We start from the raw sequence: 20633 nt of genomic DNA, 5'->3' as shown, positions 1-20633 counted from the left end.
TTAGCTCGTCCAGACACCTTGGCATCAATTTTTATTAACTCAAATGCTTTGAGTTAAAGAGACAAAAGCAACCAAATAATGTGAATCAATTTCACTCCTACTTCCCCTCTCAACAGTTGTTCATACCCGCACATAAAAACTCATCACTTCCCCTTCACTTCTTTGCATCCCCAAGCCTCTCTGGTCCCCCCTACTTCTCTTTCTTTAAAGCACATTACACATAAAATGTACAAGTCTTTTGCTCCTGTATTCCCAAAGATCCCGCTTCAGATGCTCAGATGTTAAGATAATGCACCACCATAGCATGCAATGTATGGGGAGCTCAAGTGGGGCCTCTGCTATATATATTTGGGGGAGGCTCTTGGTGCAGTTTGAATTATGCCCCCAACTTTCCCAATGAGGGAAGGGATGGGTGGATGGGAGCTGAGCTTGACTCAACTTCAAAAGCAGCAGCCATCGCTGAAGAATATCCAGCAGCCCAGCAGGGAAAGCTTGTCCCCCCCCCCTTTCTTCCTCCAACTCCTTCACTTTCTGCTTTGTCTTCTCCTTATTTTTCCTGCTTGGGATTCACACCCTCCTCGGGCCTTATCTCCCAGTTTGTCAGGGGCAGACACTCTATTAATGTCCTTAATCTGCCCACCCACGTCTGGGACTCTTAGCTCTACATCAACAAGCTGTGCCTGTCCCCTGGAAGTCCTGAATGGTGGCAATGCCATCTTCTCTTGATTTTATTTGATTGAATACACATAACAACGCTCACAGCTCAACAGATGGTTCCAGAATCATGGAGCTAATGACTTCCTTGCTTGCTTTGTGTTTTAACTAGGTGTTTGAGCTATCATTGTCCACATATATCTGTTACAGCCAATGCATTTCCAACAGGACATAAGGTACATTTTGAACCTTACCAGAGAAGACACTGGGAATCTTGGAAAGAAAACTTTTGACTGTACGAATGAGAATCCCGTTTTTCTCATCTTGCATACGAGCTATGACATCTTCCATCTGGGCAAAAGAGAAAGAAAGAAAACAAACAAATTACATCACTGCAATTATCGTGTGAAGAGACGTAACTGATTTTCTCAGAAAAAAAGAACCAGCACCTGAAGATTACATTTGTTTCTAATGAGATATCCGATAGGTGAAGTTTATGAAAAGTTCAGTATGATGAAATGGTGAAAAACTATGCAACAAAACAAGAAATCTCTCCCACAGCTTCTACAAGAGCAAGTTTCTTTCAGTCCCCATGGGCCTTGCAGGTTCAGAGGAACAAAGGTGACACTAGCAATCTCAAGACACTGTCTAGTGACCATCCACTATGACTAGCTCCATGAACCCTGGTGTTCCCCATTTTTAGGATTAGTAAAGTTTTCAGAGCAGCTTGTTATCAGCATAAAAATCCACTGTGTTCACATGCAAAGTCTTGGCTATGGCTGAAGTATTCCTCTGGATAGTGGACTTTTGAGGATTAGTTCCTATCAGATATGAATGCCCAGGTACAAAATACACAGCCGACGCGCACATGAATTATGCTTATTATCCTTCATCATCCTTAAAATACATGCACTCTATATTTTAAGGAGAATGGAATATAACAGTTTGATACATACCTGATGTACCACTCATGTATACTAGAGTATTCTCATCCAAGTACAAAAAGACTCACAGCAACTCACACTAAATTGGTTCTGACATAGCTCTGAACTGAAGGGAAAGTCGGGGACAGAGCCTAAGGAACTGCCAAACCAATACTTTTCACTCAAGAATCACTGTGTGCCCACCACCACTTTCTGTCTTCCAACTGACAGCAGTTGAAAGTAAATCCCCCCCACACACACACACACTGTCCATAAAGAATATGTCTCCTATGAGGTGATCAGAGCTGAGCAATGCAGTAATACAAAACATTTATTAACATTTATTAAGTCATTTATAAAAGTAGTAGTCCAGTGTTAGCTGCTTTAAGGGCTGGTTTCTGAAACCAAACATTTGGTTTAAAAACACTGAAAACTGTTCGCTGAAATTTCTCATGTTCAAGGACAGCATTTGTGAAAGTACGGAACCTGGAAAATTTAAACCTCAACTTTCTGATTAAAGGCTTGCCTAATCCACATAAATTAGATAGATTAGTAATTTGGGGGCGGGTCGTGGAGTCCCAATCTGTCTGTCACCGACAGTTCTCAGATAAAACATTTCACATGAAAACATAGCTTTTTTACACCAAACGCAGCCTGCTGTGCATGTTCATTCATACTCTGAAAAGAAGGAAAGTATGTGAAATAAGATTTGTATCTTTTAAGACAGTTCAAACAATTGTACGCATTAATTTTTGTGACTGTTGGTTTACCCAGAAACATTACTGAGCTCTGCTATATATTGTTCTATATGAGTTTTGGAGAAAGTTCACTGGTGCCTGACTCATTCCAACTCATTAATTTTCTTAAGCACAACAGAATAAAAAAAAAGAATATAAGCTAAAAAGTAATGGCAAAATATGTATCAGATTGCTACACAGATAAAAACTTGATTTAGAATTTCAGCTCCCCACTCCTCATCCTGTTTAAATATATGTAGGAACTATATATGGATGAAGCTGTCAATTGTGGTTACTCTCAGTGTCTCATTTTTCCAATCTTAAATTTAGTTTCCCACACTTCCACATGAGGGTGCATTTTTTAAACTCATTTTGAAAATTCATCTGTCTTTTAATGTGACTTTCTCCTAATGTTTCTATGCAATTGTGCCTACTATACACAAGTTTGCAAAGCAATTCCGTATAAAACAAACCATTTTTGTACAGCATTATTTTTTTTACTAATATATGTATTTTCACACGCACTTTGTCCTAGCAAAGGGCTCCTTGGGGAGGAAGGGCAGGGTATGCATTCAATAATTAACGACGATAATAAATAATATATACATTCTGTACACTTTTCTTGTGGCTGGAGAACTGCAAATTTTGGAGAACTGCACATTTCAAAATATCGCAATGTTTCAGTTCTCATATTGTTCCAGAAAGTGTAGGTTAGGGAGGCTTCCCTTGTCTCCCAGCTGTTGCCTTGCACATGAAGACAGTTGTAGATGGAGCATTCACTTCAGGCCACACAAGCCCCACCCCTGCCTGCTCTCCGCCCCCCAGTGCCGGAGCATGAAGCTCCGCCACTGTCCATACCTCAGCCTAAAAAACCTTCAATAACTGCCTGCCTACCCACTAAGTCCCCATATAAGGGCCTAGCTTTGCTTCCCTTGAAAGTAGCCAGAGTCTTCAGCCTGGGAAGAAGTTGAGAGGTTTGAAAAATGAAACCAGCAGCCATTGACTAACTGTCCCACATTTGTGTGTATTACAACATATCAATGGTTAGAAAGAACCAGGAAACAGAAACCCACATCAATGGTGAACCAATAAACTCTCTGCCCACCATTCTCTGTTCAAGGTCACACCAAATATCACCCTCACTATAAGTCACATGGCTAGGAGAGCACGTATCTCCCTATTAATGCTGTATAATAGGCTTTTCCTGGCATTGAACTGATCCTATTTTACAAAATGGAGGCTGCAAACCTATACATGTTTAGCTGGGGAATATGTTCCATTGAACTGATACCTTTTGGCTCACAGCTCTATTTCCATCATGCGCAATCGCAGTTTCTGTGTTTTCTACTTTACATTTAGCAAACATGCATTAATTTCCTCTGCAAAACATTAGGCCCTCCTGCCTGTATCCCAAATCTCTTCTCCACCACTCACTGCTTAGAACAATGGAACGTGTGTGATAGCTTAATTGGGGCAATCCAACGAAATCTTCTTCTAGTTTTGATCAAGTAGTCTAATCTGGGGAGTGGCAGCTATTCTCTGGCATAAATTTCCTCCCTTGCTGATATGCCGCTGTTCGCTTCCTAAACTCCACTGTAAAGGATAAGCTCCTTTTGCTTTGCCTTGGCATTTAGCCTCTTGTGGTTCATTTATCTCCTTATCTGTTTAAACCAGACCAGCTCTGACAATGCAGCAGAGCATTTCAGTCTGAACCTTTCTTTACAGAAGGCTACAAATCCTTCATGTGTGCAAGGAGCAAAATAGCTGCTGAGATTAAAAAAGAGAGAGAGGGGGAGGGAGAGAGATCTGCGACAAGTAAGCAACTTGCTGTTTGCACCACAGAGCTGCAACAGAAATTAGCAGACATAGACATACAGATGAAGGACACCTATGTTTCCAGTAAATGTCAGAAAATCTGGATTTGATGTTTACTGGATGTTAAAATGTTGGATTAGGACTGTTTTTCAATATTGTGATATATCACCAGCTAAACATCATGACATACCAAAATATCACCATGTCTGAAATCAGAATGTGAATGGGGTAATGTCCTGGCAACCACTACTACTCAGGCATCTAAAACTGATACAATTTAAGAAAAAACCTTTAACAAATTGTTACAATTGTTATTTTATAGTACAGAGCAATGGGGCAGCAAACATCATAAGAGAAGTGATGACTGGCCTCACAGTTTTTCCCATATCACAATTTTTTACATAGAGCACACACACACACACACATTGTGATTTGTGATATATCGCCATGTCAAATATTATGAAACCGTTATCACAATGTGGACATAAAACCAATTGTGGACGACGTATCATTGTCCAGCTCTTGGAGAGACTCGGATTCAAATCCCCACTCAGCCATGAAACTCCCTGGGTAACCTTGGGGCAGCCACCAAATCTCAACCTAACCTACCTCACAGGGTTGTTGTGAGAATAAAATAGGGCTATCACGTACACTAACTTGACCTCCTTGGAAGGAAAGCTAGGCTACACATTTTTAAAAATCTGTTATTTCAGGAGGTCAGTGAGAAATAATATATGGTGGATTACCAGGTACTGTTCTTTTTCCTTGAATCTCTCTCTCTGTGTGTTTGACCTATTTATGCTTAAAATTTATTTACAATATTTATGCACCATTTTTCCCTACAAAAGTTCACATTGGCAGGTTGAAATTATATGTGCACTGGGAACTGTTATTTTGAAGTGTTTACATTTGCATCTCATGTAACTATTGGTATTGTTTGAACAATTCTAGAATACTTTTTTTAAAAATTGTGATTCATGCACACAAATGAAACAATATATGTACTTATCCTCCATCTGTTAAAGGCGGTGGGGGGAGGAGGCAGGGGTAACCAGTGGCCCTCCAGATGCTGCTGGAATACAATCTCATAATCCTTGATAAGTGGCCATGCTGACTGGCATTGATAGGAATTAAAGCCATTCTTTGACATGGGTTAGCTATCCCTACATTAAACTCTTTCAACATAAGAATATAAATACTCTTGGAGGGTGCCTACCTGTAAATGTGCACATGAGTGCCAGTGTGTTAAGTGTGTTACATATGGCACTCTCAGAGGAATATATGGTGGGATAACCATGTTTATATACACTTATTCTTGAGAATAATGTACATAGGAGGGAAATCTGTTTCTTAAAAGCACCTGTGCATAGTGGTTTGAAAAGCACAATGGTATATAGCCACTGATTAACGAAACAACACTTCAGCAGCACAGAAGAGGTTGATATAATCAAAGATATGATGACAGAAGATATCAAGCAGTAGTCAGTTTGTCTTTTATCACCCCTCCCCATGGAACGTTCTGTTAGTTAGGACAACATTTGAAAAATCAAAAGATAACTGAGTAGCATAATGCAATATGAAATTACATTTCTTCTTTTCTTATTTCAAATTAATTTTGATATTTAGTGACTGAGGTGTTAAGACCTGGGCTGGATCTAGACATATCAAATAAGAGTTTTCGTTAAATGCATTTTAAATTTAAACAAGGAAAACAGGTGTCGGGGTGGGGGGAATGGGACAACACATATAAATTGCTTTTTCTTTACCAATCTAGCTGAGTCCTTGGACACAAGGCATCAGGATTCCAACCCAACCTCTACCAAGGACTCAAGTCAAGTTATGTTCAGAGCTGTAAAATGGGTATAACTTCAAACTCTTTTGGGTTCTTAGGTTATGTGTACAAACTCAATCCCAGACCAGACAGAGAGTAACTGATAACTTATTGTATTAAAATATAGCAGAGCTATGGCTAGCTGAGGGCAAAACATACTATCTTGCAAAAGTGAGAATCAGCTGTCATTCTCTTAACACTTACATAACAGCCATGGCTTCTTCCATAAAAATTGGAAGGAAACTCAGCAGGTGCTCCTATATTGCTCTTTCAGACATTAGGCTTCATGGAATATTTGACAATATTTGTCTCAGATGTAGACAATGCCACAACTGATCAGTCAGTTTAATCACGCACTTGACTAGCATCCAGTCCTTAGTTTAACGGGATTCCCTCTGATATTTCATCTTTGGCCACAATCCACACAACTCCTTCACTTACACATATGTCAAAGACACCATCCTCCAAAAATCTTTCTCCCTACAATGCATCAAAATCTGTCTTAAAAACAAGAACAGGGTATTGAAATTCAGAAGCGTCATCAACACAGAAGACAGAAAGGACTTGCCATATCTATTGCTCTAAACTCTTTTCTGGATCACAGCCAGTCTACTCAACTAGGTTGTATCTTCAGCTACATGACCATTTCACTTAATGGGCTTGAGCTGAGCAGGTGCAACAAGGAAGGCTTCTTGGGTTTTTCAAATGGGATGGGGGGGGGGCTGATTTTGATCATAAGCAAGGCTTGGACTTTCATCCCCACCTCTACCCACAATGGTCTAGTCCAAACAGCACCACTGTCAGCTTCCACAGTTGTGATCAGAATGTTAAAAGCAGCTTGCCTGAGTTGTCATATCAGTGGAAGCTTCCAGTTCCAGCCAAACACATGCTGGGGATTTGTCACGCCAGTTAGTAGTTGGCTAATGCCAAAGCAGCGCAATATGTGACACAATAATTTCATGACACTTGGCAACACTTTGAAGTTGCTGGCCCATATATTTCTCCCCTTTTGATTGCCTATGTGTTTATGTGCGTTTCTTTCCTTTTCAATTGTAATAACTTGAATATGGCAAAAAAAGAAAACCCTCCAAGTTATTCATAGCTCCAGCTCAGATCTCTTGCGAACTAGGCTATGCTGGCTTGGGATTTTATCGTGCTGCCAGCTCCGGGGTTTAGTTTTCAAACTGCAAGAGCAAAAAAAGAAAAGCAGTGTCTAGTAAAAGAAGGTCCCGTGTCAAGGTAGACCATTTTTGACACAAATTTCCCAAATGAATGGTCGGTTGTAATCATGCCAACCTAGCAAGTCTTATGCTCTTGCAAATTTGCATACAAAACCCAGCGACCAAGTGCACCCTTTGCATTTTCTTGTTCCATTAACAATGGCCAGTGAAAGCTATTTCACAGGAATGAAGAAGATGCCTTATCTGAAAGCAGACATCTGATCAATCAATTTCAATGATGTATATGTGTTCACTGGCAGTATTTCAGACAAGGGTCTCTCCCAGGCCTGCCTGGAAATGAATGCAACCCATTTCACAAAAAGAAAAATGTATTGCTGATAAAATGAATGCATTAGAAGAGCACTGCTCTTCATCTCTTAATGTTAAAATCTTATTAGTTTAATTTTTTCTAATATTCCATTGTTTATACAGTGGTACCTTGGGTTACATACACTTCAGGTTACATACGCTTCAGGTTACACACTCCGCTAACCTAGAAATAGTGCTTCAGGTTAAGAACTTTGCTTTGGGATAAGAACAGAAATCGTGCTCCGGCGGCATGGTGGCAGCAGGAGGCCTCATTTGCTAAAGTGGTGCTTCAGGTTAAGCACAGTTTCAGGTTAAGAACGGACCTCCGGAACGAATTAAGTACTTAACCCGAGGTACCACTGTAGTTCGTTATCAGACAGCATATAAATAATGTTAATAAATAATATACCTATTACAGCTTATTACAACAAAAGAAGCCAGAAGCTCTAGCTATCTTTTCGACTTTATATTTGAGAAGGGAAGCTGCTAATGTGTGGCCTATCATCTTAGCAGAAGAGAACAGGTACTCATCCAGATTCAAACAGGAGTCAATCAAGTTAATGACCACCTAAATACAGAGGACACTTTCAAACCCAATATCCTTCTGATCCTTTGAGTGTTCCAGCCAATGTGGGAGTGCATGAGAAATAACAAGATGCTCAGCAATGATAGTGTCAGCCTTAATTTTCTTCTGTGACAATGTGACAGACCTTGGTGTACAAAGGGCAAAGCAGAGGACATGACAAACAAGAACCTTAATGGCACTTTTTACACTGCCTTTCATAGCCTGCCCCTAAACAAACAGCAGATATGTGAACAACTGTTTGACAACATAAGATCCGTTGGAGAATATCCAAGGGAGAAGTAAACATTTAGAAGCCAGGGATGCTCCCATTCATTCAGATGTTCTATTCTAAGATTGAATAACGCAACTATTCCTCTACGGCTTTGTCTCATATTTCGTATTCAAGTCTGTTTTCATTTTTAATCATAGTTATTCTTTTCGCTCAGCTGAATTATGGACATCCTGATCTTTCAGTTGCTAGAGTGCCAAAAGGCGTCTATGAATAAAATAGACAGAGGTTGGCCAGGCATTACGAGAGCAGATGTTTCATTTTTATATCTTCATTTAAAAAAATTAAGAAATACAATGCCTATGTCATAGCTTATCTATGCCCAGCAAAAATACATAACCCATAAAGAAAATCTCAGCTGCCAATTACCCTTTAAATCTCCAGTTGGACTGAGAGAAAAGGCATCAACATCTCCTCTGTGGGTCCTCTCACCCATTCCTCTCCAGTGTCATGCCATCCATAATAAGCAGGACTCCAGGTAAGCAGCATACAGATATGGGGTGGGGATGGAAGACTTGATCATGGAAGGAATGAGTGTCCAGAAGCAAAACGTATTGTTATCCTTTCTCCCAGTTCAGCTGGACATTTATGATGCTATACACGGCTACTTATAAGGAAGCCCCATTCCGTTCAATGAGATTTAACTCTAGAGCAAGAGATTTACAAATGATCTTGTATATAATTCTGTTTACTCTGGCTCAACAAAGGTAACAATATTATAGTGCACGCGAACACATGCACACATTCCCATTAGGACACTGAAGAAAATAATTATGATTATGATCCAGCAAACCCTCCACTTAACTCCACAGAGTTTTTTTCTTCTTCTCCAAACAGCGTGTGTACACATATCCCTTAAACTAACCTCAGTGCTTAAATTGTTGCTGTTGTTTAACTTAGGATAACTTGCAAACAACTTGCAGTGCAGCACAGTCAGGATACTATTGTGAGACATGCAAGGGTACCAGCTTGTTGAATTCCAAAATAAGCTACAAATATTGCAAACCCCGAACCTAAATCTCCTCTGCTGAAATGCCTGTTTTCTGTTTTCTTTATGAACTGTTTTAACTTGTAACTAGAGTCGGGCATGACTAAACTACTAAACAACAAGATATCAATTCATATATTTAAGTCAGGATCAATGAAATGCTTTTGTTGATAATGTTGCTTTTCTTCTGCTGCTGCTCTCTTTGCAAAAAAATAGAAGCTAAATATAAAAAAATACAAATATAGGCAGCTCAACATGTTTAGTTATATGGTTTTATTAATTTATTAGTGGGGAGTTGAGCTGAATATTGTGTGCTTGTAATTCTTCAGAGCTCCACAAGCAACAACAACAAAAAACAGATGTTTTGGATGTTTTTTGTAAGGAAAGGTGAAATGTCAGGGGAATGTTTCTGGAACATCACTAAGGGGGGCAGGGCACAAGCCCCCATGGCTACCATCCTATGCATGTGCAGGAACCCAACAGTGGACAGAAAACTCCCATAAGTCATGGGAATGGCTCATCAGTGACTTAGACCAGTGTTTCCCAACCTTGTGCCTCCAGCTGTTTTTGAACTACAACTCCCATCATCCCTGACTAGCAAGACCAGTGGCAAGGGATGATGGGAATTGTAGTCCAAAAACAGCTGGAGGCACAAGGTTGGGAAACACTGACTTAGACAAAGGCACAACCGGAAAGATTTGTTCAAATTTTGCATTGTTTGTTCAACCTTGTTTAGTCATTACATATCACAAAATAATTACCTAGTTATGACGAGGACTGTATATTTATGAAAAGGCTGTACAAACATCTTTTAAGCATTCAGAATGCAGCAACAGTGCATAGGTGATGGTGGTGGAGGAATGATAGCGGTACCCTCCTGGTGGCAGCAGCACTGCATGACCCAAGGCTGGGGTGTGGCAGGACGGAAATTGGAGAAACTCTAGGCTACTGCCAACATGAAGTTCCCCCAACCTTGACACTGCCTCACTCCACTCCTTCTCACATGCACCACTGCTGTCAGAGTGTAATGAATGGATACATGGTCTGTGTGTGGGTATTAAGAGACATCTAGCCTCGTCACCGTTGGAAACAGAACACTAAACTAAATGCTCTGATCCAGCCTGATGGGTCTTGCAGTCTTGTTATTTTAGTGCAGTGTGATGACAATTTGCCTGGCTGAAGCAACTTTATGGAAGACTATGTTTTATCCACCATGGCTGTCTCTGCTTTACTATTGTTGTGACTTACTTTTGTGACTTTAATTATTGTTAAAGCAGCCCTGAGTAATATATGTGTATTAAAATGGTGGGTGTTGTGTATGGAAGTTCTTGGCCTTGACCACCAGGGGGTATTGTGTATATAGTTTTCACTCAGGTCCACGTAAGTTAATTTAGGCGGGAAACCCTGGACTGTTGTGGTTACATGTTGACAGCCAGCTGCCTATAAAAGCACAACGGCTGAGCTGTTTGCTGTTCAGTTCAGTTCCAGCTTACTTATGAAGAACTACTTGGAGAAATCTCTGTGTTGTCTGCTATGTCCACCCACTACTTAATAGTGGGGTATAAGTCTTAATAATAAAGAGAAATAAATATATAGTAGTGAAGCTTCCATTAGCCCTTGAAGTCAACAGAAATGCTCCATGCCCTACAAGACATGCATTTGCAAAAGAAGATGAGCTATTCTTTCTACATCCTCTGCCACAGACGCTCTTCCATAATGGTGACTTTTACACAGCACAGAAAAGAGAATCAATCTCAATGTTCAGAAAGAGAGAAGTGGACTGTTGTTGTGGGCGTGAGGATCGATGAAATTACTTGACGATTGACTACTGTAATTCCTTTTTATGGCCTTTCCAAATTGTTGTTTTCCAGGGGAACGATGAAGTAGAGTAGTCTCTAGAGGCAAGAAGCAGGCTCAAGACTCACACACAGGTATGCAGGATTTCTGCAAACAGGAAAGGGTTCAAGACATTCTTCCTGCTGAAGTGCAACCCTGATGCTAAGGTAGGCAGAGCAGCAAAGTGCGGCAAGCTCAAAACAAAGATTACTGTAATATGTGGTTTGAGCTTTGTGTTTTCTTCACACTCTTCCACCTTATCCAGTCTAGTCTCCTCCAGATGCCTTAGTCTACAACTCCTTTCAGAATTGCCCCCACTGTCATTCCATATTTGGAAAATCTCTCTATCTGTATCAAAAGGCTGAGAGCACCCCTCTGTTTTTACAGATATTCAGGTAAAGCTCCTTCACATAGTTGAGAAAACTGCTCAGTTTTTTACCCCAGGTTGAACATTCCATCTTTTACCTTCTACGTTCTGTAAATTACCATTTACTCTGCCTCCAGTGCGCTCTCACCAATGGCTCTTGAGCATGTGCGCACATGAGATTAACCACAATGTGGAGCTATCCTGTAGTTGTTTTTTAAAACTGATTTTTAATTTCAAGTAACAAAACATACCCATGCAAGTAAAACAGAGCATAATAGCATAAAGAAAATAAAAAATAAAAATGGCAGCTGGTGGTTGTAGTTTTAGATGTTCCAAGAAAGGCAATAAAGTGTAAGTGCCTCTCCATAAGGTTTCATGATTCGATGGAAGGTGAAAACAATGTATGATAGTCTTAACCAGGCTTCCTTAAACTCGGCCCCCAGATGTTTTGAGACTACAATTCCCATCATCCCTGACCACTGGTCCTGCCAGCTAGGGATCATGGGAGTTGTAGGCCAAAAAACATGTGGAGGGCCGAGGTTGAGGAAGCCTGGAACAGACAAAAAAAGCTCAACAACTTTTGTGTCCGGAATTTTACTTCTATAAATATGGCAACCCTATGTAACTTCATTTCTCGCAGTCAGGGAACCACCAGAAGGCACTTGGAGCCGGACCTCATATTAGAAGACAGTGCGATTTTATACGTCACTGTGTGTGTGAAGACACACAAACACACACAGAGAGAGATACATTTCTAGTCAAGAAGTACATTAACATGAATGACATTAGCTGAATGACAATCAGCTTGTTCTTCTGGTCCCGGTTCCACCCACCACCCACCCCCGCTTGGCATTACCTAATAATTTTGTTGCTGCTATAATAACAGAATGCAACACTACCATTTGAAAACAGTAACACACATATAAACACTCTTTTCTAAGAATATGCAGCAAGTATCACATCAAAACTAACTGGCTATCCTTTCAGCAGAGTCAATGAATTTTCCACAACCTTGAAAAAGATAGCATGCTTACAGTAAAAGAAATGCTTGTTTTGTGGTGGATGTTTTCAGAAGGATTTCATACTGTGTGTTGCACTGAAAGACTCTTAAGCCAGCGTGGAGAACCTATAGCTCTCCAGGTGTTGCTGAGCTACAACTCCCATCAGCTCCAGCAAGCATGGCTAATGGCCACAGATGGTGGGAATTGTAGTTCAGGAACATCTGGCGGGCCAAAACTTCCCCATGTCTGCTCTAAGACATTTCATAGGAAAAGTGAAAGGATATTCTATGCAAAATGCTAGCAGGCATTCCAGTTATTAACCCTCTACTCTAGCACTTACTCTGCAATTCCTTCTGTGGTGTATAAAATGCAATTTCTATTTAAAGGCGAAACAGCCAACTCTATTATCTTATAAGCTAATATTATTTTAATTACCTATTTATTACATTTGTATCTCACCTTTCTCCAGGAAGCTCGGTGCAGAACACATAAGGTTGCTCATTTTATCCTCTGAAATCCACCATTCTGCCCCTGCTGTTTGCATGACATGAACTAGGCCTGAGACACAAGCGGTGGCATGCAGTACAAGGCAGAAACAGATGGCTGTTCGAAGACACACACACACACAGGCTCCAAGCCAAAAAAAGAGGATGCATATGCAGCAGCTGGGACTGTGCCTTTTTTCAAAACCCACCTGACCCATCAGCTGTTTTGTGGAAGAGGGAGGGACAGCTGCCACACACACACACACACACGTACGTTATTGCATCAAGAAGGCAAACTGTACATGGCAGCCTCCATTTACATCCACAATTCCCCATGCATTCTATGGTATGTAGCATGCTGATGCACATATTTTGAATTTTTTTTATTTAAAATACAAGGTTATAGAATATGGCCACACAGTATGTGCCCCCAAAGTAAGACACCAATAGCAGAGGCTAAAGACATAAAGAATGTAATTACAAGAATATTAAATCTCTATAAGCTATAATAGACCAAATACAAAAGATGAAACCATTTCCACTATCCCACTGCTGAGTTAGACAGTTTAAAGTATGCAATACTAATATTATTAAGAGCAATGTTAACTGAAAGGGAGGGGGATGAATCCTATGAGATGCAAAGAGAACAGCTATAATCTCGGATTGCAATGTATTAAATGTTCCCATTAACTTATTAACCTATTAAATGGTACCAGCATATGAGGCTATCAGCTTGCTGTACCTGCTCAGTGCTAGGATAGGAGACTGCCTGGGAACCACTAGTGTGCTGCCTTGGGTTCCATGACGGAAGAGAGATGAGGTAGAATTTTTAAAAAATAAATGAATAAAAAAATCATAATGAGAAATTTCTAAATTGCACTGGTACTTCAGAAAACTAGGGAATCCACAAACCATAGGAAATTCATGAAATGCACTTATAGCCCTTGACTAAATTAAAGAATGTGAATGTGGGCAACTCAAAAATACTTAAGTCCCACTGAGTAGAGTTCCAAGTCTAGATTGAACCCCATAGATTCATACACGACGACTCAGAGAGAAAGTTCCATTTTGCTAATTTGTTCCTTCAGCATTTGACAAAATCAGCAAGTTGAGATGCTTTCGCTTTTTCAATGCCTCAGAGCAAATTATTCAGAAAGGTAAATTATTATCATAAATACTGGTACCAAATACCATCTGCCTGTAGAGAATGATTATTAAGTGGGTGGGGGTGAGCTAGTACAATTATCTGGAGACAATTGGACAAGTCTCTAATACATAAAAACTGTTGAATAGGTACACCAGCAAAATATTGAAAGAGCAATTTAGCTCAAGCAACGTCTATGCCAGAACTTTTTGTCTGTATATTAGAAATGCCTTGATTTCAAGTTTATTATCCGTAATTGATGTGTTCTAGTCTCAGAACATTTCCTGCTAAGAATGAAAGCACCATTTGCTAGGCTCTGAGAAGCAGCCAGAACATTTTTCTTGCTTCTTTGCAAAACATCACACAATAGGATGTTTCAGAGATCTAGCCATTAAATCTGCTCTGTTGAATTTGTATTTTTACTTAGGCTGTATACCGCCTTGCGATATTTCATACAAAAGTGTAGTTTATAAATATTTAAATGCATAATATTTTGCTTGTTTATCATGCAATTAATGAATTAAATTGGAGGTGGCTAACCCATTGCTCTCTGGGTGTTGCTGCTCAACACAACTCCCACCAGCAAAACCAGCATGCCAAATGCCCCAGGGTGACAGAGATGCAATTCAGCAGCCTCTGGAGGTGCGCAGGTTAGCCACCCCTGAATTAAATAAAAACACTGTTCACAAAGTCTTGAATATTGAAGTCTGTAGAGTGCTCTGAAAACACTCCCATCACAATTAATACCTTATATTTCCCAAGCAGAACACCCGAGGGAGGACAAGTCAAGTCGCATTCATGCCATTATTCCAAATACTGTATGAAACCTTGGTTTTAAAAGGAAGAGTTTAAATTCAAATCATGAAATTGTAAAGTTAAAAAGGTAAAGGTACCACTGCCCGTACGGGCCAGTCGTGTCCGACTCTAGGGTTGCACGTCCATCTCGCTTAAGAGGCCAGGAGCCAGCACCGTCCAAAGACACTTCCAGGTCATGTGGCCAGCATGACGAAGCTGCTCTAGCGAGCCAGCACCAGCGCAGCACACGGAAACGCCGTTACCTTCCCGCTATAAAGCGGTACCTATTCATCTACTTGCACTTAAGGGTGCTTTCGAACTGCTAGGTGGGCAGGAGCTGGGACCGAACGACGGGAGCTCACCCCGCCGCGGGGATTCGAACCGGCGACCTTACGATCAGCAAGTCCTAGGCACTGAGGTTTTACCCACAGCGTCACCCACGTTAAAGTTAGAAGGGACCAACCCCCTGCAATGCTAAAGCATCCATGACAGGTGCCCTCCCTCCCCAACCTCTGCTTAATAACCTCCAACGAAGGAGAGCCCACGGCCTCCCGAGGGAAACCATTCCACTGTTGAAAAACACTTACTGTCAGAAAGTCCTCGCTGATGCTTTGTCGGAATCTCCTTCCTTGTAATTGGTCAAAGCTCTAAAAGTCCACATTCATTTTTGCCTTTAAAAGTGCAAGGTAGTGCCTAATTTTATGGTTAAAGGGCAGGAGAATGGGCTGTATCCAACACGACAGGTTTGCTGCCACAATGGACTTCTCTGCTCTGCTACAGAGCTGCCTCCACCACCCACATTCACTCAAAATCAGCTCTGGGGCAGAGAAGAAAGGGAAGTCCTGTTGTACCAGTGGAAACCTGCTAGTTCAGTATTGACTACAATCCATCATCTCCACCAGTCTCACCCCCCTATGAAGCTCACCTTACTTTCTCTCTCTACAAATGCCTGAAGGGTAGGCAACATAGGCTGCAATCCTATCCTCCACTGCATTTATATGATAACTGCCCTGAGATCTACAGGTACAGGGTGGTAAAAGGTAAAGGTAAAGGGACCCCTGACCATTAGGTCCAGTCGTGGCCAACTCTGGGGTTGCGGCGCTCATCTCGCTTTATTGGCCGAGGGAGTCGGCGTACAGCTTCCGGGTCATGTGGCCAGCATGACTAAGCCACTTCTGGTGAACCAGAGCAGTGCACGGAAACACCATTTACCTTCCCGCCGGAGCGGTACCTATTTATCTACTTGCACTTAGACGTGTTTTCAAACTGCTAGGTTGGCAGGAGCAGCGACCGAGCAACGGGAGCTCACCCCGTTGCGGAGATTCGAACCGCCGACCTTCTGATTGGCAAGTCCTAGGGACTGTGGTTTAACCCACAGCGCCACCCGCGCCCCTTCTTGTATACAGGGTGGTATACAAATGTAAACAACAACAACAACAAATTTAAATTAAACACCAGGGAACCTTGAGGCTAAGCATAATATATAAATAGGTTCCATAAAAGAAATATTCCTTCCAGGTTGAGAATTCTGGATTGTGCTACACGGAGGACTGGTTGAACTGCCAGCGGTTATATAGCATTTTTATTGATTTTTCTCGTTGCTCTTCACAAAGAGAAAAATAAAGCCAATGTTCTTGTTGCAAAGCATTTGTTGCTGCCCTAATAGTTGTTTGCTAGAGCTTGCTAATATTTTTGTTATAAAGTGTCTGCGGTGGATACCTGACGCCGAGTTTCTAAACTGCCACCAGAATTTGAGCCACTTGTGACTGGTGAGGTATCTAATACAGTGGTACCTCGGGTTACAGACGCTTCAGGTTACAGACTCCACTAACCCAGAAATAGTACCTCAGGTTAAGAACATTGCTTCAGGATGAGAACAAAAATTGTGCGACGGCGGTGTGGTGGCAACAGGAGGCCCCATTAGCTAAAGTGGTACCTCAGGTTAAGGACAGTTTCAGGTTAAGAACGGACCTCCAGAACGAATTAAGTTCTTAACCCAAGGTACTACTGTATAGGCAGAGTACCAAATTGCCAGAGAGGTCTTCCTTGCTCATAACAGATACTTTCCAAATGCTTGAGGTCATTACAGGTAGCACGAGATGATAAAGCACACATTTTGGTTGCTTAATACAACAAAAATCAATAGGCTGAACAGCCAAAGCCTATCTGAGCTTTTTACTCTGTTCCCTTAAACCAGCTTTTGCCCACCTTGTGTTCTCCATATGTTTTGTGACTACAACTCCCATCAGCCCCAGTCAGTTTGACCAGGCTGGCTGAGACTGATGGGAGGTGTAGTCACAAGCATCTGGAGGAAACTGTTTTAAACCAACCCTTCCACACTGTTTCTGGAATTAACAAATGCTTTTATTATTACCGGATTTGAGGTGGAGTGAGGGGAAGCCATATGGCTGGGACTGGAAGGCTTTTAGCGGTAATCTTGTCAGGGGTCAACCCCCCCCCCCCTAATTTTACAATACATAAATACTATACACACACAAATAAAAAAAAAGATTAACCCACATAAGCACAGAGCAGGAAATAAACTAGGAAACCATGCCAGAAATGACTATTGGAAGGAGACTGTGAAGTTAAATATCCAGAACTTAAATATCCATAAATATTTCAAGCAAATGTGTGTCCCCCCCCCCCCACACACAATGATTTTATTTAAAGTGAGAAACGGTGGTTATATGTGTGGTAAGTGTCATAATGCTACCAGTAATACAGGAGTCAAAATGTACTAAATAAACTGTGGTGACATTAAGAAAAACTGTCAGACAGTTTTGATAACCTGGTAGCCTCTAGATGGTTCTGAACACTACAATTCCCACCATATAACATATGGAGGCCACCAGGTTGTCAAAGACTGATGTATGCCATTTCGTGTGTGTGTGTGAGAGAGAGAGAGAGAGAGAGAGAGAGAGAGAGAGAGAGAGAGAGAGAGAGAGATATCTTTTCCTAATTCTGACAACATACACATACATCAGACAAGCGACTATGACGACATCCTTGAAACCCCCAATAAAAGCAAAAGCTGAATAATATTATACAAAGCTTTCACTTAAAAACTGCATTTCCCGTAAAATTGTGGACTGGCCAGTGATGTATATCATTTTGGTCTAATGGAAGTTGCAAGGAATACTATTAACCTCCGCTGACAGCGCAGGCACAGCATTACAAAAGACCGTTTATGTAATTCATTAAAAATGATCAGTGAGGCATTCTAGAGCCACCGAGATGAAGAACCAGTTTTATGTCTGTTCATAGCTGGCTGCATCTTATGCTTCGCAACTCTTTAGGGGCCCATTTGTCACAAGTGCTCCAGTGTTTATGGAAGGCAGCTGGCTGTTGGCTCTGCCACTTTCCACAACTCTTGCTTTGTCACAAGCTAGGTGGTATTGCGCATGCTGCTGACATCCCCCCATCCCTGCTCCATGTGCCATTTGAACGACACATCTCAGATGTGAAATTTCTTGAGGATACCATTACACACAAACACACTTGCAAGCCAACAACAACAACATTTTATAACCCCACTTCGACAAACGGCAGTCATCAGCTAGAAATATAGGAAGCTGGCTTATAATGACTCAGACCATTGGTACATCTGGCTCATTATTGTCTAAATTGACTTGCAGAGTTCTCTCCCGGTCCTTCCTAGAGATGTTTGTCATCTGCAATTTCATTTAAAAAATATATCAAGGCAATATACAACATATAAGAACAAAATCAACAAAATGTACCCATAAACACATCATTAAAGACATCACTAAAGCATCAGTAAATGCTGATGGGTTAAAAAGATAAAATCTATATTGCAATATATGCCCCCCACCACGATTCAGGATCCATAAAGTTAAAATAAATATTCTACATCTCAGTGACAGGTTCTGGATTTTTATTTCACCGATCTTTATAAAATGCTGTGAGATTTGCATGGAGCCATCATTGGAGTCATATTGGTGCATCTACTGGGAAAAGTTAAAAGAGCTGGGGAAAAATGAAATATAAATTGCTTTTGCAATCTAAAGAGGGCAAACTGCTTTAGGGACTATTCCTTTCAGTTTCCTTGTGCTGATTGTCCTACATCTTTATATCCACTTTAAAAAGTACTACGTACCTTGAGATTACGGACTAATCATAAACATTACAGAAATAAGTCAACATTGTTAAGAGATACTTTGGGGCTGATACCATTCTGGTCAAGGGCCACACTGTATCCCTGTGAAATATTTAGGATTGTTCTATACGTGCAGAAGAATGAAATGGCTGCCATGAGGTGGTAAAACAGACTGTTCCAGTGGAGAATACAAGAGACTGCACCATTCTGAATGCTTCCTTGTGTGAAAGAAGAGAGGGGGACACGCCTGCAAGTAGAAAACCAGCAGGTCAGGGATAAAGATTGTACCTTGGCCTTTTATACGTACAGTGGTACCTCTGGTTACAAACTTAATTCATTCTTAACCTGAAACCGTTCTTAACCTCAGGTACCACTATAGCTAATGGGGCCTCCTGCTGCTGCCTCACCGCCACCGCACATTTTCTGTTCTCATCCTGAGGTAAAGTTCTTAACCTGAGGTACTACTTCCAGGTTAGCGGAGTCTGTAACCTGAAGTGTTTGTAACCCGAGGTGTTTGTAACTCGAGGTACCACTGTACTGGCAAGCTTTGATTTGATTTGATTTAATATGGGACAGAATTTTAAAAATGTGAGATTCTGTCTGAAACAGGACAGCACCCTGTACAACCTCAGGACATTGTAGAATTCATTCTGCTGCTGTTTATAGATCCAGCTTCTGCCAGTGTCGAGTTGAACTCTCTTTTTAGGATGCACATTAGCTCTCCAGAGGCATCCCCTCTACACACATTAATGCACTAATGTCTGAGTCATAAGTCAGCTTCTTTTGATCTGAGGACTTTAGATAACTGGAGCTGTGCCCAGATCGGCCAAGGGGTTTACCGTTCAAGGAAAGCCTCATTATTTGATACCCATTTAAAAGGCAGAACACCTATCATATTCCATGAGCAAAACCGGGTATCAGGCAGGTAGCTCTTTCCAGAGAGCCTAAATGTTCGTACTCTGTGTCAGTGCATGCCCCATAACGGGGGAAAAAAAATCTCTTGTTTGTGCCATAATAGTCTGAGCTAAGAGCCATGGGGGAAGCTGCACTGTATCAAGACATGCCATCTAGTTTAGTATTGTCTGCACTGATGGGCAGCAGCTCTCCAGTCCTTCCAAGCCCTCGCTGGAGAAGCCATTGATTGCCCCTGGGACCTTCTGCATGTAAGGGAGTTGCTCTTACCACTGAGCTATAGCCCTTGAGCAGTACAGAAGAGAGGTGCAATGGAAAAGGCATGGCGGGCATGCAGGAGGCAGGGACAATTTCAGAAGCAGCATCAAGATAGAGGAGGCAGAAGCGGCTGCCTCAGAAGTGTGGACAGCTTGCAAGAGAGGAGAGAGTCAATGACTGCTAAAGTGGTGTGAACAGCATGAAATGGGATGGGGCAGAGAGAAAAAGAGGAGGCCATGGAAAGGGCCTGTGGGATGTGGAATGTATCTTTAATGGAAGAGTCCAGTTCCCGCCTGATACTGGGGTGGTGTCATTTAGTGTTACAAGAATGGATGAGTGTTGGTCCTAATGAAAAAGAAAGCGGCTTATACAACTACATGACTC

The 20633-nt window shown here is 41.3% G+C and overlaps 1 protein-coding gene across 5 annotated transcripts in view; it reads right to left on the bottom strand.

The window, feature by feature from the left end:
* The window catches only part of RGS7 (regulator of G protein signaling 7), a 156604-nt gene that overhangs the window by 78237 nt on the left and 57734 nt on the right, over nucleotides 1–20633 (bottom strand). For all 5 annotated transcript variants that reach the window (XM_081905833.1, XM_081905835.1, XM_081905836.1 and 2 more), the window contains exon 3: nucleotides 909–1005. In XM_081905833.1, coding sequence (XP_081761959.1) covers nucleotides 909–1005 — 97 coding nt within the window. The remainder of the gene's footprint in view (nucleotides 1–908; nucleotides 1006–20633) is intronic.

Source organism: Podarcis melisellensis (assembly GCF_964234715.1).
Source record: "Podarcis melisellensis genome assembly, chromosome: 3".
Taxonomy (NCBI): Eukaryota; Metazoa; Chordata; class Lepidosauria; order Squamata; family Lacertidae; genus Podarcis; species Podarcis melisellensis.
The sequence above is the reverse complement of the archived record's forward strand: the minus strand, read 5'-3'. Positions and strand labels throughout refer to the sequence as shown.